The sequence below is a fragment of the Macrobrachium nipponense genome, chromosome 23 (genome assembly GCF_015104395.2).
Source record: "Macrobrachium nipponense isolate FS-2020 chromosome 23, ASM1510439v2, whole genome shotgun sequence".
In the NCBI taxonomy this organism is placed as follows: domain Eukaryota; kingdom Metazoa; phylum Arthropoda; class Malacostraca; order Decapoda; family Palaemonidae; genus Macrobrachium; species Macrobrachium nipponense.
The window spans coordinates 72,074,940-72,097,017 of record NC_061090.1 but is presented as its reverse complement, the minus strand read 5'-3'; the positions used below and the strand labels follow the sequence as shown (position 1 = coordinate 72,097,017).

General features: G+C 44.9%; 1 protein-coding gene across 1 annotated transcript in view; it reads right to left on the bottom strand.

Moving 5' to 3' along the window:
- Positions 1-22,078, bottom strand: part of LOC135198198 (protein psiR-like) — a 379,223-nt gene that overhangs the window by 279,045 nt on the left and 78,100 nt on the right. Inside the window, exon 4 of the mRNA XM_064225779.1 lies at positions 15,485-15,604. Coding sequence (XP_064081849.1) covers positions 15,485-15,604 — 120 coding nt within the window. The remainder of the gene's footprint in view (positions 1-15,484; positions 15,605-22,078) is intronic.

Sequence of the window (22,078 nt, the reverse complement as noted above, 5' to 3'; positions counted from 1 at the left end):
GGGCTCAGCTCGTGTCGGCCTATGAAAGTATCCTTAATATCATTCTTTCTAGGTAAAATTAGCCTAAAATTACCAGAGAAAACAAAATTAAGAAAATGTCAGTAAAACTGATTCGCTCACTCTTAAAAAGAAGTGTCGGTATGATATAGGGGCGAGTGTGGAACACTACCACGAGACAAACACCAATTAGAACTTCCCTATCAGAATCCCCCCAAGAGAGAGCTGATACCAACGGGCGATGCAGCCTCTACTACTACTACTAGAGGACGCCACGGACAGCAGCGCCCCTAGCGGTCATCCTTAATTTTTAGCGCCAGCAACAAGTCGCTATTTTCTTGTGCTTGTGCTTTTCTTGCGATTTATCCGCATCTTCATCATGGAACGCTCTGCAATTGCCACGGCTAAGTTAAGTAACTCATAAGTAACATTTTATCGTATTTTTGTCTTCCGGGTACCAGTATTTTCCTTTTTATAGGTCATATACGGTTCCCCGGTTGTCTCGTGGCGGCCATGCCGCCTCGTAAGAATTTCCCGGTCCTCCATACTGGGACTTCTTATGCTTATGGGCTTACTTTATCACATTCATTGTTTACATCGAGTTTAGCTAGTTCAGCCCTCCTACCATTCTCTTAGCTTGGTATTTAGGGCTATTATTATTATTTTCGGCCCAGCATCCCGGCTCTTGCTCTACATCGGCTATCGCTGGCTCCGAGTAGGCTCCTGTTTCTCGGAACAGTCTGCCTCTCCTGGGCTTCTTCTCTTTTACTAAAAGTGTCTCTTCCTCCTTTCGATGTATTTTTATTTATTTTAGGGTGTTAGGCTAGCCTAGGTGCTTGTTCCACATATTGGTACAGCTTGGTTCACGTGGCCCTACCACGGTTGTGTTGCTCGCGGCCTAGGCCACTTGCGGTCACGTGTCCTATAGCACCTTACCCTGCCCCTCCCCTCCCTCTCTGATGTAGGGAGGGGCTGGGGGACCCCTTGGTTGTTATAACAACCTCATCGCCTTCTCTCACACTCTCGGAGGTGACCGGGGGGTCCCCCCAGCAGGGGGTATAGGGCGACCACTATGAGGTACCGGGTCTCCATGCGGGTAGTTGGTGAGGCGGGGAGGAGTAGGCCATCCTTCCCCCCCTTTTTCTCTTTTTTCTGCGCCGTGTTTCGCCGGGGGGACCTTCTCCCCCCCTCCCCCCCTCCCCCATTGCTCATCCACCTCCCTCCAGATACGTAAGGAGCCTATCCTTTGGTTATAGGATATTGCTCCGCTAGCGGGCAGGGTGGGCGCTATGAGTGGTCGGTTGCTTGCCTAACTACTATCCTTATATCTCTCCCCGCTACCGGAAGGGAGCTTACCTTACCTACGCACTCTTCTAGTAGACGGGTGGAGAAGTTGTTTAATTTTGTTATTTTAAGGATATATACCCTAATTTTAAGATATTTTACAATGAATTGTGTGTTATTATATTATTTTTATCAACCATCCCCGCCATTGTCCGTCGTGGTTTCCATTACCACCACTCCTAGTTGGTTGATTCTTGTGCCTCCGCCATTGGCGGAGCCATAGCCTATCTTCCAACCTGGTTACCACACGTATTTTAGCGGGGTTCTGGTTTTATCTAACTTTATCGCTCCGGCACCAGCGGAGCATATGTTAGGCTGTAAGTGTTTACTCTGTACTCATGTACTTTTTCACTTACAGGCTACCAACTGCCAGGTCCCAGCCTGTAATGCGACGCTCTACGACCCCTGTGGACATGACGAGTGCAGGTCTCACGCCCCGTGTGCCACGTCGTACAATGAGACGATCGTCTGGCACCCCGAAGCCTGCGCTATATGCTACGACCTGGTCGGTCAGCTGGGAGATGGGGTGATGTCCATTATAGGCTTACTTATGATTTTACTAACAACTTCTAGTCGTAAGTTTGTTAACCCTGTCCACAATTGGTAGCTAATCTCACTTTCTTTCAGGCTAGCGGTGTGAGGGAAGTCGCCCTCGACCACCCTGAAAGCGTGGGTGGGCGGCTTTGTTTGAAAAACGCCGCCAAGGGCCAGCCCTACATTTTAGATAGGAAGCTGGCCATCCAGATCTTCCCCGCGGGCAAGTCGACGGGCTACGTCGACCCCTTGTCCGCTGCCCCATTGATAGCCTCCATCCAGCAAGACCTCCAGCAATCGTTTGGGGTCGTAGCCTCCCAGGAGTCGGTTCCGGACGTCGCTGCCCTGGACCTGAACCTTGAGCCAATGGCGGTAGTTAGCGAGGATTTGTTGGTTGAGGTAGTTTGTCGGGCGCCCAAGGTCTTTCCTTGGGCGCTCCTGGATCTTCTCCTGTCCCTTCTTCTTCCGCCTCTTTCCAAGGCTTTGTGGGATCCGAGATCCCTAGCCGCCCTCCCGCTCTCTCTGTACCTCCTAAGGAGAAGGGAAAGAGAGAACCGAAGACCTTGTCTAAGTCGACTTCTAGGAAGTCGTCTTCGTCTTCTTCGGCCAGGAAGTCGTCGACTTCATATGCCGATGCGGTGAAGGCTAAGCCGAGCTCTTCCCAGTCGAAGAGCTCCAGAAGCAAGGCTTCGAAGGAGAAGGCTCGCGCTACCACCGAGTCACTGCCTTCTCCCGCCTCCGCTGCCTCCTCTCCGGCTATGCCGGCAGGGGTGGCAAGCACCAGCACCTGCGTTCCCTCTTCTATCTCTCCAGGGATGATGGAACAGGTAGGGGTGCTGGTAGGCGTTCCCAAATTTCAGCATTGGGAAACACGTTTTGAGCAGATGTTCGCGCAATTATCGAACAGTCTGTCTCAAACTGGACAGTCTATCCAGACCTCTCTAATAGAATGAGAGAGAATGAGGACCCGAGTGGCTGGGCTAACTCAGGCTCCTCCCCCAGTCTCCCCTGCATCTAGCACGGGGATTCTCCAACTTCCGCCTTACGACTCCTTGCCAGCTTTCTCTATGGAGAATCCATGGAGAGTAGCGGCCTACGCTCCTTTTAAGGACGGGATGATTCGATCCCGGAGTTCGGTACTCGAAGGATTGAGGACTTCGAGTTCTACCCTCGGGTCTGACGCAGCCTTTCATCGGGTATGCTAGGCTGACGCCAACGGCTCTCACGAGAGAGGACAAGATCTCGAAGGAGTCAGTTCTCTACAGTAGAGAATCACGCCCAGCGAGAATGGGTTCACTGCCTTGAGGACTGGGAGTGTACTAACACTAAACTCCAGGCCTACAAGAGTCCCTTCACTATTTTCGCGACGGAAGAGGAGGTCTCTCTTCCGTTTCGCCACGAAATTGTGGAGAAGGCTCTTCAGGCAGTCCTCAAGGATGAGCCCATTCCACAGTTGAGGGAGTCGGAGTCTACTTCTCCACTCTTCCCCGCCTTCGGAGAGTTGTGGGGAAAACCTGCCAGCTACATTCACGCTGGGTAAACTCAAGCCGGACTGCGCCATGGACCAGTTCGGTGAGAAATTACCTAGGCTGCCGGATTCCCTAATCCAGGCAGAGTTCGATGCGCGAACTAGGTTTGGCAGGTCCCTCAACTCTCTCATCGTTACGGCAAATGGCTGCTCTTTCCTACGCTACGGAACCGCTGTTCAAGATTCTGGCGAAATCTCAGTTTCAGACGGTTCTGTCAGACGCTTTTGACTTCTTCCAAGCCAGGAGGAACTGCCGCAAGCATGTCCTTCAAGAGTGCACTATCAGGCATGAGCCTAATAGACTCTTGGCTGCGAGCATGTGGGGGAGCGGATCTCTTCCCAGAGTCCGCAGTGAACGAAGTCCACCACGAAGCTGCTAGACTCAACCAGAGCCTTAGAGCTAGGTGGGGGGGTATTTCCTCTAAGAGGAAACAGGAATCCGTTCCCACTGCTGGCAAGAAACCAAAGAAGGCTGGTAAGAGGTTCCAGCCTTATAAAAAACTTCAACATCAGCAGCAGTTTGTGCAGCAGTCCCAGTTACCCAACAGGGACAACCTTCCACATCTAAACAGACCCAACCTTTCCTCCTGGTGCCCCAGCAATCTCAACCATCTACTTCCTACGCTATCTCGCCGGCCTTTAACCCTGCTTATGAGGCTCAAGGCTACTCTCAACCGAGGGGTAGGGCGAGAGGTTACTTTCGTCAGCGTGGCGCAGGAAGGGGCACGAGGAGTAGGCAGTTCAGAGGAGGGCGTGGTGGCCAACCCGCCCATCAGCAATGAGGCTCCCCAGGTAGGAGGGAGGCTGTTTCCTCTTCCGCCACAGGTTGGGGGTTCAGCAATTGGGCACAGAGCATAGTGTCCAAAGGATTAGGCTGGAGTTGGATCAAAGATCCCCCTCCAATCAAATCATTTCATCAGGTACCGTCAAAGGAATTGATAGATTACGAGGAAGAACTCCTTCAGAAAGGAGCTATTGCGAGAGTCAAACATCTAAAATTTCAAGGGCGCTTATTCAGCGTGCCAAAGAAAGGCTCACAAAAGAAGGGTAATCTTAGACTTGTCAAAGCTAAACTCTTTCATTCGCTGCGACAAGTTCAAGATGCTTACCCTCTCGCAAGTAAGGACCCTACTTCCGCGTGGAGCCGTCACATGCTCCATCGATCTTACAGACGCATACTATCATATCCCTATAGCCAGGCACTTCCGCCATTCCTAGGATTCAGGCTAGGAAATCAGACATTCTCATTCAAAGTGATGCCCTTCGGTCTGAATGTAGCCCCCAGGGTATTCACAAAGATAGCAGAAGTGGTTGTACAACAATTGAGAGCTCAGGGAATCATGGTAGCGGCATACCTCGACGATTGGTTGATCTGGGCACCAACAGTCGAGGAATGTCTCGAAGCTACCAAAAAGGTAGTTCACTTTCTGAACATCTGGGGTTCCAGATAAACAAAACGAAATCCAGACTTACTCCGGAATCTCATTTTCAGTGGCTAGGAATCCAATGGGATTTGTCTTCCCACAATCTATCAATTCCCAGTGGCCAAACGGAAGGAAATAGCAAAATCTGTCAGGCAATTCCTCAAATGCAAACAGACATCAAGAAGAAAAAACCAGGAGAGAATCCTAGGGTCTCTTCAGTTTGCTTCGGTAACAGATATCCTCTGAAAGCAAGGCTGAAAGATATAAATCGAATTTGGCGGTCAAGAGCAAACTCCAAATATCGAGACAAGTTGTCAGTAATTCCACAGATCCTCCGCAACCAACTACGGCCTTGGTCAAAAGTAAAGAACTTAGCCAAGAAGGTACCCCTTCAATATCCCCTTCCAGTGTTAACCATTCACACGGATGCTTCCCTGTCCGGGTGTGGGGGGGATACTCTCAGTTCAAACAGGTTCAGGGGACTTGGTCAGTTCAATTTCGCCAGCTCCACATAAACGTGTTGGAAGCAATGGCAGTATTTCTTACTCTGAAGAGACTGTTCTTCCCCCGAAGAAGTCTCATCTAAGGCTAGTTTTGGACAGTGCAGTGGTAGTTCACTGCATCAACAGAGGATTGGGTCCAAATCCAAGCATGTGAACCATGTCATGATAGCCATCTTTGCATTAGCAAACAAACACAATGGCATTTGTCTGCCACTCACCTGGCAGGAGTAAGAAATGTGATAGCAGACGCCCTGTCCCGGTCAGTTTCCTCTGGAATCAGAGTGGTCTCTGGACGTCGGGTCATTCCAGTGGGTAAGCCGGAGAGTCCCAGGTCTCCAAGTGGATCTCTTCGCCTCACAAGCGAACCACAAGCTCCCTTGCTATGTGGCCCCCAACCTGGACCCTCTGGCTTATGCCACGGACGCCCTGTCGTTAGATTGGAATCAGTGGAGGAGGATTTATATTTTTCCTCCAGTGAATCTTCTCTTGAAAGTCCTAGACAAAACTAAGGTCTTTTCAAAGGGATAGTAGCTCTGATTGCACCGGATTGGCCCAAGAGCAACTGGTATCCTCTTCTTTTGGAATTGGGTCTCCGACCTCAACGGATCCCCAATCCCAAACTGTCACAATCAGTACAAATGAGGACTGTGTTCGCTTCCTCAAGAACTCTCCAGACCCTAACTTTATGGACTTCATGAAGTTTGCGGCTAATAAAGATGCTGACATTGATCCACAGAACATTCTCTTCCTAGAATCAGATAAGAGAGAGTCAACCATTAGACAATATGACTCAGCTGTTAAAAAAATTAGCATCTTTCTTGAGAGAATCGAACACCACAACCATGACAGTTAATTTGGCTATATCCTTTTTCAGATCCTTGTTTGAAAAAGGTTTAGCAGCTAGCACGATTACCACTCACAAATCGGCTTTGAAGAAAATCTTTCAAGTAGGTTTTCAGATAGATTTGACTGAATCTTATTTCACATCTATCCCTAAAGCCTGTGCTAGACTTAGACCTTCTCAGAGGCCTACTACAGTTTCATGGTTCTTAAATGATGTCCTCAACTAGCTTCAGATACTGACAACTCATCTTGTACGTTCATTATGCTCCTGAGGAAGACATTATTCTTATTAAGCCTAGCCTCAGGAGCTAGAATTTCAGAACTGTCGGCTCTATCCAGGGATGCGGGTCATGTGGAATTCCTCCCATCAGGAGAAGTTCTACTTGCTCGGATCGTAGCTTTTTTAGCCAAAATGAAGATCCTCTTGCAAGGTGGGCTCCTTGGAAGGTTGATCCCACTTCCACAGGATCCTTCTCTCTGCCCAGTATCAACTCTTAGAGCCTTTCTTTCTCGTACTTCTTCTAGATCCTCAGGTGCTCTCTTTATGAGAGAAAAAGGTGGTACTTTATCAGTTAAAGGCATTAGACAGCAAATCCTTTACTTCATTAAACAAGCCAACCCTGAGTCATTCCCAAAAGCACATGATATCAGGGGAGTAGCCACCTCAATTAATTATTTCCAACATATGAACTTTGAGGATCTAGGAAGTATACTGGATGGAAATCCCTGACAGTCTTTTAAACGGCATTATTTAAAGTCCTTGGAATCTTTAAAGTTTTCAGCAGTAGCAGCGGGAAACATAGTTTCCCCTGATACTGTTTAGTAGTTGTAGTATTGATCCAGGTCTCCTTTCTACCTACTTCAACCAACATGCCTCAACCTATCGTCAGGCTACTCAACATCATAGCCTTAGCCGCTGTATCAATATAGTGGATTGTCCCTTATTTTTTTGCTAGGGACAACCACTTTTGTACTGATATGTACTTCAGTGTACCTACCCTTATTTTTATGCTAGGGTAGGACACAACAATATGTTTGTATATTCACCATTTTGCGTTTGTGATGAACTTCAGTCCACAATGTGTTTGTATATATTTGGAATTAATTGTATTAATGATGGATTTCAGTGTACCTACCCTTATTTTTATGCTAGGGTAGGACACATGTATGTATATTTTTTGTAATTTATGTATTCTAATTAAGTTAAATCCCAATTTGCCTTATTTTTACATGCATCTCTGTAATTTTATTTATTTACCATTTAAGTACTTTAAGTTTACTAACATTCTATTATTTTACTGTTATAATAAGTTAGTTTAAGTGCTTAATTTGTATGCTGTATTTGATTTACTTATATTATATCCATCATTTTAAACTGTTTTTCATTGTTTTCCTTTTCCATCTTGTCTGTTTTCTCTGGTACTCTTTCATAGGCCGACACGAGCTGAGCCCAGAAAAGGGATTTTGACGAAGGAAAAAATCTTTTCTGGGTGATTGGCTCGTGTCGCCCTATGAAACCCCCCCTTTTTTATGGTTTTGTTTTCCCCCCCTTGCAGGACAAGATGTATTTACTGTATTAATTAAGGATGACCGCTAGGGGCGCTGCTGTCCGTGGCGTCCTCTAGTAGTAGTAGTAGAGGCTGCATCGCCCGTTGGTATCAGCTCTCTCTTGGGGGATTCTGATAGGGAAGTTCTAATTGGTGTTTGTCTCGTGGTAGTGTTCCACACTCGCCCCTATATCATACCGACACTTCTTTTTAAGAGTGAGCGAATCAGTTTTACTGACATTTTCTTAATTTTGTTTTTTCTCTGGTAATTTTAGGCTAATTTTACCTAGAAAGAATGATATTAAGGATACTTTCATAGGGCGACACGAGACCAATCACCCAGAAATAGATTTTTTCCTTCGTCAAAATCCCTTTTAATGTAGAACCTATGGTAGGTGTGGACGACCTGTTGGTCGAGGTAGGTAAGTTGGACACCCAAGGGATACCCTTGGGTGCAACTGCTTCTTCTACTCCTGCAACCTCTCCATCCTTCCAAGGCTTTACGGGTAACGAATTATATACTCCTCCTGACGCTTCAGTTAGACCCCAAGGTCAAGGGTCAAGCAGTGAAATCCTTGACGAAGACGTCGTCGTCGTCTAAGAAGACGGCTTCGGCGTCATCCTCTTCTCGTAAGTCTCCGGCTAGGAATCCGGAGAGCAGAGAGATCTAAAGCTTCTGGGTCCGGCTCTAAGTCCTCGAGGAGTAAATCCTCCAGAGAGAGAGATCTCACACTCCAGCGGAGTCGTCAGTTCCGCTACCCTTGGTTCCAATTCAGAGCTACCCCTCCACCTCCGCAGCAGCTCCGGCTTTGGACTCCAATGCTGGTCTGTTACAACAGGTGGGCGACTTGGTTGGGTCTCTGAAAAGTAGCATGGAACAAATGATCTCTCGGTTGTCGGATAGGATTACCTCTCAAGACAGCATTATAGCCGGACTGAGCCAAGCTCCTCTAGCCTCTCCTCCACCTTTCAATACAGGTGGAGCCCAGCTTCCCCCGTATGACTCTCTACCTCCGTTCTCAATGAACAACCCTTGGAGAGTAGCGTCATACGCCCCTTCCAAGACGGACTCATTTCTATCCCGGAATGTGGAACTCGGAGGATCGAGGACTTCGAGTTCTACCCGGAAGACCTTCAGCCTCCGTTCATCGGCTACGCAAGGCTCACCGCCTCAGCCATGACTCGGGATGATAAAGTACCAAAGGAAACAGTCCTCTATTCACGTGACAGGCTCAGAGAGAATGGCTCAGGTGTCTAGAGGACATGGATTGTTCCAATACGAAAATCCAACCTTCAAGAGTCCGTTTACGATCTTTACGATGGATGAGAGTACCCCGCTCCCTTTCCTGACAAAGATCGCAACGTCTACCATTCCAGCGGCCCAGAAGGGGACCCCATGCCTCAACTGAAGGAAGCAGATCCTACATCTCCGTTACTTCCTTCAGCCGGAGAATTGTGGGAAGACTTACCTAACACCCTTCTCAGCTGGCAAACTCAAACCGGACTGTCCTATGGAGGCAGTTTGGTGAGAAGCTACCTAGGCTTCCAGATAGCTTATTCAGGCGAATTTTGACGCCAAATCGCGGTTAGCCAGATCTATTAATTCCATGGCTATGACCGAGGTGGCTACCATAGCCTATGGGTCAGAACCGCTCTTCAAGCTTCTTACCAAATCCTTGACTCAAACGGTACAGTCAGATATGTTTGAGTTTGCCACTGCTAGGACGAATTGTAGGAAACATGTCCTACAAGAAGCAACTATTCGGCACGAGCCGAATAGGTTACTTGCTTCGAGCATCTGGGGAGCAGACCTCTTCCCAGAAGCGATGGTGAAGGAGGTTGAGTCAGAGGCTACGAGGTTGAACCAGAGCCTTAAGGACGTTGGGGTCTTACGGCCAAGAGACGACAAGATCTAGCAGCTAGGGGTAAGGGTCAAGGAAACCTAGACGGTTCCAGCCCTACCAGAAAAAAAGCAGCCACGCTTTTCTCAGCAAGTTCCGGCCTGTTCCCTTAGTGCAAACAGCCCAACCTTCCACCTCAAAGGCTCAATCACAGCCTATTTTTACGTTATCTCCCTCAGCCTCAGCCTCCACCTCTTACGCCCTCTCTCCAGCTTACAATCAAGCCTTCGAGAGTCAAGCTTCACAGAAGTATGACCGCTCGGGTAAGGGAGAGGCAGAGGTAAGCGATCCTTTCGTGGCTGGGAGAGGATCGGGAGGTCCCTTTAATAGGGGAAAACACATTTCAGGGGGAGGCCGAGGAGGCTACCAGAACCAATGAGGAATTTCAGGTAGGAGGGAGGCTGTTTCACTTGCGCACGGGGTGGGGAAACTTCAGCAAGTGGGCTCAGAGCATTGTGTCCAAAAGGCCTGGGTTGGAGCTGTTAACGAACCCACCCCCATCCAGACCTTTCCGCCAACTTCCTTCAAGGAATTGACGGAGTATGCGGAGGATCTCCTTCAGAAAGGAGCTATAGCGAGAGTCAAAGGTTAAAAAATTTCAAGGACGCTTGTTCAGCGGTGGCCAAAGAAAGGCTCACAAAAAAGAAGGGTAATCTTAGACTTGTCCCGCTTAAACTTAGCCATTCGCTGCGACAAGTTCAAGATGCTCACGATCTCGCAGGTACGGACCTTACTTCCCCGTGGGGCCGTCACCACCTCTATCGATCTTACAGACGCTTACTATCATATCCCTATTGCAAGACACTTCCGTCCGTATCTGGGCTTCAAGATAGGAGACCAGACATTTCTCCTTCAAGGTAGTTCCTTTCGGGCCTCAACGTAGCACCCAGGGTGTTTACGAAGCTGGCGAAGTAGTAGTTCACAACTCAGATCGCAAGGGATTATGGTAGTAGCGTATCTCGACGATTGGTTGATCTGGGCTTCAACAGTCGAGGGAATGCAACAGAGCAACACTGAAAGTAATTCAGTTCCTGAAATATCTAGGCTTCAAGATAAACAGGACCAAGTCAAGACTCACCCCAGAGTCAAACTTTCAGTGGCTAGGCATTCAAGTGGAATCTATCCTCCCATACTCTGTCGATTCCATCATCCAAAAGAAAGGAAATAGCGAAGTCAGTCAAACAATTTCTGAGTCACAAACTGGCATCAAGAAGATCCCGTAAAGGTATCTTGGGTTCGCTCCAGTTTGCATCAGTGACGAACATCTTAATGAAAGCCAAACTGAAAGACCTAACCAGAATCTGCGCTCACGAGCAAATGTCAGGTCCAGGGACAAATTTATCCTCAGTCCCTCTGATTCTAAAGAATCGACTCCGACCGTGGGCGAAAGTCAAGAACTTGTCGGTGTCAGTGCCCTTCAGTTTCCTCCACCAGGGATCACCATCCACACAGACGCATCATTAAGCGGTTGGGGAGGATATTCCCAGTTCAAAAAGGTTCAAGGAACGTGGTCACCTCAGTTCCGTCAGTTTCCATATAAACGTACTGGAAGCAATGGCAGTGTTCTTGACTCTAAAAAGGTTACGCCCGCCAGAGTACTCCCACATAAAGCTAGTCCTGGACAGCGCAGTGGTGGTACATTGTGTGAACAGAGGAGGCTCCAAGTCACGTCATCTAAATCACGTCATGGTAGCCATCTTCTCCCTGGCGGACAAGTTCAGTTGGCATCTCTCCTCCACTCATATAGCTGGAGTGAGAAACGTCATAGCAGATGCTCTATCCCGATCAGTACCTCTAGAGTCGGAATGGTCACTGGCAACAGTTCGTTCCAATGGATTCTTCAGAGAGTTTCCAGGTCTACAGGTGGATCTCTTCGCATCTCAAACGAACCACAAACTTCCGTGTTATCTGTGGCCCCCAACCTGGACCCTCTGGCCTATGCCACGGACGCCCTGGCTCTAGACTGGAACAACTGGGAGAAGATTTATGTCTTTCCTCCGGTGAATCTTCTCATGAAAGTCTTAAACAAACTCAGGACATTCAAGGGTCAAGTGGCTCTAGTAGCCCCAGACTGGCCGAAGAGCAATTGGTACCCTCTCATTCTGGAACTGGGTCTTCGCCCTCTTCGGATCCCCAATCCCAGGCTCTCCCAGTCAGTACAAACGAAGACTGTGTTCGCTTCCTCAGGGATTCTCAAACCCTAACTTTATGGATTTCATGAAGTTTGCAGCAAAACGGGATGCGAATATTGACCCTCAGAATATTCTCTTCTTGGAATCCGATAAAAGAGATTCAACTTTGAGACAGTATGATGCTGCTGTCAAAAAGTTAGCAACCTTCCTGAAAGAATCAGATTTAGGTTAGATCATGACAATCAATTCAGCTATATCCTACTTTTCAGATCCTTATTTGAAAAAGGCTTAGCAGCTAGCACAATTACGACAAACAAGTCAGCCTTGAAAAAGATTTTCAATTTGGGTTCAACATAGACTTGACAGACTCCTACTTCTCGTCTATTCCCAAGGCATGTGCTAGACTTAGGCCTTCGGTAAGGCCTACGTCAGTATCATGGTTTCTTAAATGATGTTCTAAAGCTGGCTTCAGAAACCAATAATGACACATGCTCGTTTATAATGCTCTTAAGAAAAACCCTATTTTTATTAAGCTTGGCCTCAGGAGCTAGAATTTCAGAACTGTCGGCGTTATCCAGAGATCCGGATCATATTCAGTTCCTTCCCACAGGGGAAGTGCTACTTTCTCCGGAACGTAGCTTTATAGCAAAGAATGAAGATCCTTTGATGAGGTGGGAACCATGGAAGGTACTACCCCTTCCACAAGATGTATCTCTTTGCCCAGTTTCAGCCTTACGAGCCTTCTATCTAGGACCTCCTCATCATCATCGGGTCCCTCTCTTTAGAGAGAAAAAGGTGGCACTTTATCTATTAAAGGAAGCATCAGGCAACAAATCCTGTACTTCATTAAACAAGCCATCCTGACTCTTTCCCAAAAGCACATGATGTCAGGGCAGTAGCCACCTCAATTAACTATTTCCAACATATGAACTTCGATGAGTTGAAAAGTATACTGGATGGAAATCGCCGACAGTGTTTCAAACGTCATTACTTAAAAGTCCTTGGAAGCTCTGAAATTTTCAGCAGTTGCAGCGGGGAACATAGTTTCCCCTGACTCTGACTAATCTTTAGTAGAAGATCCAGTCCTCCTTTCTACCTGCCTCACCCAACAGTTCGTCTATTCCTGCCTTGTTCATTTACGGTCACCTTGTGTCTTAGCTGCTTTTATGATGATGTAGTGGGTGTCCCTTATTTTTTTGCTAGGGACACTCACATTTGATGTTGGATATTGATCTCCTGGATGTCATCTCCTTATTTTTATGCTAGGAGATACATCTTATTGTAAATGGTTTACGGGTTTGTACTATTAAGTCACTATACATTCCTTTATATATTATTATTGTTGAGTTTGTTTTATTCAACTTTATGTTAATTGCTTTAGAATGTTTTTGATACATAGCTTTACACAGATACCATTTTTCGTACATATATGACATATTTCTCCTGTAATATGTATATTACCTTAAGTTAAAGAAATATTATTAGAATTAAGTGTAATTTAAGCAATATTTCTATTTTGTATCACTGTGTATATGTATCTTATTAGCAATTATATCCGTTTATTTTATTTTATCTTTTATTTGAGACCTCTTTGTATTTTGTTGAATTCTTTACAATCTTGTGCTATTTCTCTGGTACGATTTCGCGCAGCGACACGAGCTGAGCCCAGAAAAGGGATTTTGACGTAAGGAAAAAATCTATTTCTGGGCGATTGGCTCGTGTCGCCAGCGAAATCCCACCCTACCCGTCCCATCGCCAAGATTGTCTGCTAACTTCAGGATGGCCACCAGAGGCGCAGCAGTCGGCAGCATGGATGGAGTAGTAGTAGTTGGTGCTGCCCACTCTGTGGGTCGGCTCTCTCTTGGGGGATTTTGTAGTGGGAGAACTCATTGGCATTTGGCTCGTGGTAGTGGTCTCACTCGCCATAGTGTTCATACCGACACCCTCTGGGTGAGCGAGTCAGTTATACCTGACCTTTTTCTTTATTTATTTATTCTCTGGTAGTGTTAGTACATTTACCCTAGAAATAATAGATTAAAAGGATTATTTTATTTCGCTGGCGACACGAGCCAAATCGCCCAGAAATAGATTTTTCCTTACGTCAAAATCCTTTTTCATTCACTCTACCACTCGTGCCATAACAGAAAACGGTCATCAAGCTACTCATTCTGAAAAATCTCTAGAGAGGCTACTAACTATAACATTATCCTTCTCTCTTACTTTTCCGTTTTCTGAACTCTGATGAAAACTTATAAATTATTAAAACACCTGTGTTTTTTTGTTTTTCTTTTTCTTAAAACTAATCTCACTCAGTAACACTGTACACGGGCGGAGGCCAAGGCATGGGGCGTTGTTTATAATTCTGAGCGAATTTACATTCACTGCCTTTGCTTCTACTCTTACCCACATTAATTCTATGATATATACTTCCCCTCTCCTCTAATACTGAATAAAGGCCTTCGTACTATATGGTAAAAATGGCTTTCTCTCGAGACTAGTACTAAAACTATCTCTTACACACAAACTTCTCTTGTTTGATCTCAGATCAATCTTTCCCACCTTCAGTTCCCCCTTGAATTCCGTTTGGGTTTTCTTTCGCTAAGTGCCAAGCGCTTCCGTTCTCCTCCGCTAGTTGCCAAACATCTCTCGAAAATGCGTTCTCCTTTCCTTTATCTTCCTTTGCTATGAAGCAATTACCATCACACTGCTTTGTGAAATAAATAGTATATTTTTGTATTTACGCAGTCTTAATAAGCCTAGTGACATGGTTGAAGACAGGGCACTGTTGGCAACAGGTAAGAGTTCCCAGTTTGTGTAGTTTAGTGAATAAGGAAGGGGGTTTACAAATGTTATAAATAGATTTAAAGCTAAGAATTAATTAATGGAAAAAAGGACAGTTACACAGGCCTAACAAAATTAATTTTCTCTTCTTCTTCTGAGAGAGAGAGAGAGAGAGAGAGAGAGAGAGAGAGAGAGAGAGAGAGAGAGAGAGAGAGAGAGAGAGAGAGAGAGGGTAGATTAACCTTTTTTTTTTTTTATTTTTTTTGGGGGGGGGGGACACAAGACAGACTTACCAGTGTAAGCTGGTGAACTTCCTGTTTTAAATTAATATCCTTTGATTAACTGAAAGCTATACAATTATTTTCTGACACCCTGATTAGTGATGAAAATACAAATGAGTGCCAAGATCGACAAGACTTATTGCATAAAGAAATATCATATAAAAATTGTGATAAAATAAAAAAGGTGAAGTACCCTAACATTAAAAATTGTTCATGAAGCATTATGCAGATGCTTTGTAACTGTCTAAAATTTTCCTGTGGGGATTGCCAAATTAGGTAAAATGACCTATTTTGGAATTGTGATGTTTACAATACTATGTACTGCAGCTAAATATTCATGGCATGCGAATCACATTACTATTTTTGAATTTAATAATTTTATTTGTTTATAAAAATGTCAAATCATATTCCATCCGTATTCTTGATGACAGTTAATGTTGTTTATTGAAATATCAAATCAAAACTATTTTTAATTGTTACTTCTGCAAGAACAGATCAAATTAAAAAAGAAAGGGTTTTTGTAAGATTAAAAAACTTACAAGTGTTAAGTGAAGAAAGGAATATTGCGATTTTGAGAAACAAAAACCAGAGCCAAAATCCACAAGACTCAAAGGAACAAAATTGTTCACCTCAGACGCTCAAAACAGATGAAGTGCTGGATCAGCTTACCTGGAGCACAGCAAACGCAGCTCTCTCCTTCACACCACTCAGGGACTATTTTCTCATAGCAGTTCTCCGGAATTGTGCAATAGCCATAATTATCTATGCAGGGCTGAGTTGTAGGACAAACTGCAAGGAACAGTTCCATTTTTAGTGTCTGTTATAGTCTTAAATCTGAGGGGAATGAATGTCTGGCAGATGAAAAGAGGGGCAATGATTAATGATATGTTTAAAGTGCCAATGTAATGTTAAGTGAAGTCACATATCACTTCTCGCTTAGAGACAAGCGGTGGTGCAGTAGCGCTCACTTGAAGAAAGGTATTTGTTGAGCAAGCAATTTGACTCAGAGATCACTCACCCGGTCGTGAGGCATGTACGTTTGTTTGTACACGTGTTGCAGGCCTACTAGCTCGGGGCACTTGTGAAAGACGCGTTCTTTTAGGTCAACGCTAAGAGGTTAAGCGGTATACTCCGAGTGTCGGCAGAGAACGCCCCATCGTAAAGATAGGACATATTCTATAAAAACTTAGAAAAACTGTTACCTTTTGAAAAGAGAGAGAAGTGTGAAATACTCTCTTTACATGAATACTTTGAAAAGAGTGATGTGTGGGATATGATTTTATGCTTATTATCTTTATTACAGATGGGTCTAATTCCATGGTTAATTAGAGACGGGATTCTCTAACCTGACTAATACGAGACATAGTGACAATTTGGGTTTGGGAGTGAAACCTTAGTCAGGAGGGTAGAATGTTATCTTACTGGTTTCTTTATGGGCAGATTTAGCTTTTTATGCCATTATGACTTGTTAATCATTTTGTTCTATTTTATAACCAACTGCTTTTGGAAATAAATAGTATATTTTTGTATTTACAAAGTCTTAATAAGCCTAGCGACATGGTTGCAGACAGGGCACCGTTGGCAACAGATAAGAGTTCCCAGTTTGTGTAGTTTACTGAATAAGGAAGGGGGTTTACAGTGGTGGCAGCGGGTTTAAAAGGCTTTTTATATATTTTATAAGCTGTAGGTATGCTCTGAAGGGATGGTGACCAGTTAGAAATAGGGGGTCTCTTCTTTTTTTTGGTAGGATAAAGGGGTTATTAATCATGTCACAGGCAACTCGGGGCTCTTTTTGCTGATTCAATGTGTTCAACAGAGAGAAGCTGTTCCTCTCCCAAGCCAAGTCAGTTTCAATTTCTTGGGGTTAGGGAATAAAGGTGTTTTAAAAAGTGAAGAGGAAAAGTTTAATTTTCAACATATTAAAGTGTTTCGTAGTTCGTGCATATTTGCGGTGTGTATACGAATTCGGTTCCCGGTCGTATGAAGACGTGAATGTATTTTCGAGTTTTTTCTTTCTTATTTTCTTCTTTTTATCTTTTGTGTATTTTTTTTACCCTTTTGTTGTTGTTCATGTTCCTTGTATTTGTTTGTGGCAAATTTACTTGAGCAGAATTTTTGTTGCAAGTCACGCCAGAGAGAGAGAGAGAGAGAGAGAGAGAGAACTGGGAACGAGGCACGTTTGCCGAGGCGAATTGATTAGCAAACATCTTTTCTATCCCCTCATCCCCTCCTTATTTTTTTTTTTTTTTGTTATTGTCATTTTCGTGGGATTGTTATTGTGACTGGGCGGGGGGGGCTTGCCTTTTGTTATCCACTGAGGGAAAATTTGTGTTGATTTTTCTTGACTGGGTTTAGTGTATATATATACATTGATGTTATTGAGATCGGGGAAGCTTATTGAACAAAATAGCCTTCGGAAACAGGGTAAAATGGCAGATACTAAGCCCCCTACGACGCTACTACATTACGCGACGAACATTAGTGCTGGCGTTAGCCCATTCAAAGGGATTGTAGATGGCGTACTGTCACAGCCTGTAAATATCTTCATAGAAGGAGTTAATAACTATTTAGCGGGAAAGAATATAGTAGAAGATGTAGAGGCATTTAGAGAGGCGAAAGCTTTGCTAGATTTCAATAAGGGAGACCTCAGTCACAGGTTAAGGAGTTTCCAATTTACAAAATGTCGTACCTGGACAAACTTGCAAGCATTTTTGAAAACAGCATATGGCTCAAAGGAACACAGAGATATGGTGAGAGACCTTCGGGGTCTTTATAAACTACAGAAAGGCACTAATAGCCTTGTAGAACATAGTTCAAAGCTGTTTGACGCAGTGGCAGATTGGGTAGGAAAATTGAAAACATCTAAATGGGTTACAGGGGATAATCTCCCTCTAAATAATGTTCATAAACTGATCTATTTTTCCCTGCTTTTACACGAGGTACCCGATGCAATAGTGGATAGCTTTGATGAAAAGGTTGAGCCTACCTCAGACGAAGAATTACTTTATACCCAAATAGATAAACACAGGTCTAAATGTCCCACCGTAGATAGCACAATTTTTAACGGGACAGGCCCGAGGGATAGAGTACAGAGAGACACAGAACTTTCTCCTCATCGTCTGTGTGAAAAGTTGAGTATAACAAAAGATCGATCGATCAAAAGCAACAGCAGTTGCGTTGTTTCAACTGCAATAAACCAGGACATCCAAAGAAATTGTGTAGGGTTAAATATTGTGGAATGTGTAAAAGTACTGATCATTATTGGCAGTCTTGTCTGTCTCAGATACGGAGAGATGCGAGGCCTACACATCAAGGTTCTGGTAATTATAATGTGAGAACTCCCCAGGCAGGTCAAACCAGAGGGCAAAGGGATCGGCGAAATTTTTGGAAGCCCGATCAACAAAAAGGGTACAGGTGATTGGTAAATGCCATTGTGGTCTCGTGGGGGACGCCCCAGAGCCCAAGCCTATAGTCTATGGAACAGTAGGGGATGTGGATATCCCGGTGTTTATAGACGGAGATGCATGAATTCGTAACGCGCGGACGTAAAAAAATATATATTTTTTAAATTCACCATAAATCTAAATATTGTTATAGAGACTTCGAATTTGTTTCAAGATAAAGTTTAATGGTGGAATATTACAATACTGTAAGAGTTTTAGCTTACAATTGCAGTTTTCGACCATTTCGGACGAGTTAAAGTTGACCGAATGTCGAAATTTTTTTATAAATTTTTTTTATATGCAATTATTTCGGAAATTAGAAAAGCTACAACCTTCAAATATTTTTCCTTTTATTCTACATGAAATTGCGCACATTTTCATATATAAAACTCTATGAAATGCCTAATATGAAACGGAGCAAATTTTCCGAGAATGCGATGTACCCATTTCGGAGATTTATGGCGGAGAATCCGCGCGCGGAGGGAAGGAAAGTTTTTTTCATAAATTCACCATAAATCGAAATATTGTGCTAGAGACTTCCAATTTGTTGCAAAATGAAGGTAAATGATTGAATATTACTAAAATATAAGAGTTTTAGCTTACAATTGCGTTTTTCGACCATTTCGGTAGAGTCAAAGTTGACCAAACGTGTTTTTTTTTCTATTTATCGTAATTTATATGCAAATATTTCAAAAATGAGAAAAGCTACAACCTTCAATTATTTTTCGTTGTATTCTACATGAAATTGCGCACATTTTCATATATAAAACTTTATGTAACGGCTAATTTAAAATGGTGCAAACATTACCACAATCGCACGTATGATTTTTTTCGAAAGAGTTACCGCGCGGACGTAAGGAAAATGTTATTTTTTTCATAAATTCACCATAAATCGAAATATTGTGCTAGAGACTTCCAATTTGTTACAAAATGAAAGTAAATAATGATTGAATATTACTAAAAATATAATAAGAGTTTTAGCTTACAATTGCGTTTTTCGACCATTTCGGTAGAGTCAAAATTGACCGAAGGTTGAAAATTTGTCACTTATCATTTTTTATATGAAAATATTTCAAAACTGATAAAAGCTACAACCATGGGTTGTTTTTAGTTGTATTGTGCATGAAATTGCACACATTTCCATATATAAAACTTTATGTAACGGCTGATTTTAAAATGGTGCAAACATTACCACAATCGCATGTATGATTTTTTTCGGAAGAGTTACCGCACGGACGTAAGGAAACAGTTTTTTCATAAATTCACCATAAATCGAAATATTGTGCTAGAGACTTCCAATTTGTTGCAAAATTAAGGTAAATAGTTGAATATTACTAAAATATAAGCGTTTTAGCTTACAATTGCGTTTTTCGACCATTTCGGTAGAGTCAAAGTTGACCGAAGATTGAAATTTTGGCACTTATCGTTATTTATATGGAAATATTTCAAAACTGATAAAAGCTACTGGTGATAGGTGGTTATGTCTTGCATTAGAAGACGAAAGATTGCAGGATGGGAGAAATAATATCCCGAGTCGTAGATTGGTTGATTCCAAGCAGCAAAAGGTAAATATGTACAGAGGCACTGCAGGGCGTGTAGCTCGCGCCAAGAGAAGCAAGAAGAATAGTCATGCGCATGTGCAGGGTTCATGATACAGGGCGACACATGCGGATGCGTTCACAATAGGTGATTTTATTAAATGCATGGAAATGAATGGTACAGCAATTGCATAGTAAAATATACATTATTCCACACCTCCCCTTCCCCTTTTGCGTTCAAAGAGGTATTTTGAACGTACTAAACAAATTACATGTAGATATGTACATTATGTAGGCCTGTCAATCTTTGGGGACCTGCGAGGGGTTTTGGAGGGAATTGATGACTTTTCCATGTCTGGGCTAGGGACCAGGAGGGAGATCAAGAGTTGGGAACTTGACTGGGGCTGGGCAGTGGATATAGGAAGCGACGGTTCCGACGTAACACTCGACCACTTGGGAGACAGATCTCGTACTTGCGTGATCGTGCACCACCCATGACAATCCCAACTGTGTCCCATCGGTGGGATGTTGGGTCCTGGAGGCGGACAGTTGGCCCAAATTAAAGCCTGGCAGGGGGCGGGCTGGGGCGTCATAGTTGCACTGCACCTGAGCAGCTCTGGCAGCAGCTCGGCGGTCGCAGTCATGGGCCTTTTCCTGCCAATCTTCTGTGAATGACTGAGGATGGGCAGGCACACATGTACGGAGAGGGTGACCATACAGTACCTGGGCAGGAGAGCGAGGCCAGACTGGTTGGGTGTTGTTTCTTAACTCAAGGAGACCACGATCGAAATCCTCGCAGTCAATGTTTCCTTGTGGGGCCGTTTTGAGGATCAAGTGCTTGACAGCCTTGACGGCAGCCTCAGCATGTCCATTTGACTGTGGGTAATGTGGCGACGAGATGATGTGGATGTTATAACCCCCAACGTTCTGTGAAGTCAGCAAATTCTTTGCTGGTAAACTGAGGTCCTCCATCGGTGCACAGGCGTAAGGGAACACCCACCTCTCTGAAGTAGCGGCAGAAGTGCCGTAAGGTCGAGGAGGCAGTAGTGTCACCCTTGCAAGGGACAACCACAGGCCAGCCAGAGAGGCGGTCAGCGACTACAAGAAAGGACTTCCCAGCTACCTGGAAGAAGTCCGCCGATACCGACTCAAAGGGCCTGGATGGATGGTCGTCATTGTGGAGAGGCTCCCGTTGTTGGCTGGGACGCAGGACTTGGCACGGCTCGTAGGCAGCGACGGTGTTGGCGATGTCCGAGTCTATCCCCAGGCCAGAAGACGGTTTGTCGAGCCCGACGTTTTGGGTAGCCTTGACAACCACGGTGACTATCATGGAGTCTGGCGAGTGTGTGGCGACGTAGAGCTGCAGGAACTAGTATCTTGCCCCGTAGAGCACGAGGTTGCCATCAGTAGAGAGGGCTTCTCGCAGCTTTCCAGTATGGTGATAAGGATGCATGTAGGTAGTAGGCGGTTCGTGGAAACCCAGAACTGATGCAGTCACGAAGGGCGAATGTAGGTGGGGTCGGCCTGTGCTGCTATCGACATGTCCTGTAGGGTCCGGTCGGCATCAATGGTTGGGGCATTCCTCGTCCTGGGTAAGCTGTTTTGTAAGCATTGATGACAGCTCTGACATGTGCCGTTACCTCAGCGCAGCCAGTCATATCCTCAGAGGTGGGTAGCTGACTGGTGCACGAGAAAGTGCATCTGGGATGCATAGAGACTTGCCGGCATGCCACACTGCAGTAAATTGATATTGCGACATGCGCTCCTTCATTCGCTGGAGCCGTGGGTTTTCAACCATGTCCAGCGTGTAGCTGTTGATGATAGGCACCAGTGGGCGATGGTCGGTTTGCAGGGTGAAGGTTGGCAGTCCTTTGAGGTATAGGCAGCACTTTGTGAGGGCCCAAGATACTGCAAGCATCTCCAGTTCAATCGTTGCATACCTTGTTTCGGCGTCTGCGAGAAAGCGGGATCCACACTGGACTACTCGGAGATGTTCCCAGATTCCATGGTCCTGGAGGAGAGCCGTATCCTATCCCGTAGAGCCGAAAAATGCGTCGGTCCTGGAGAATGTTTGGCAGGGTTGGGTCAAAAGACGCAAGAACAGGCGGACTTGAAAGTGCTTGTTTCACACGTTTGAAGGCCTGGGTCATGGTCCAGGTGTCCAAAGAAAAGAGCGCTTGGGGCTCATGAGTGGTCGAAGTGGGGCTGTCGCAGTCAGGGCAATATCTGGGGTAAACTCTGCCAACTGGTTTACTATCCATGAAGGAACGTAAGTCCGTCAG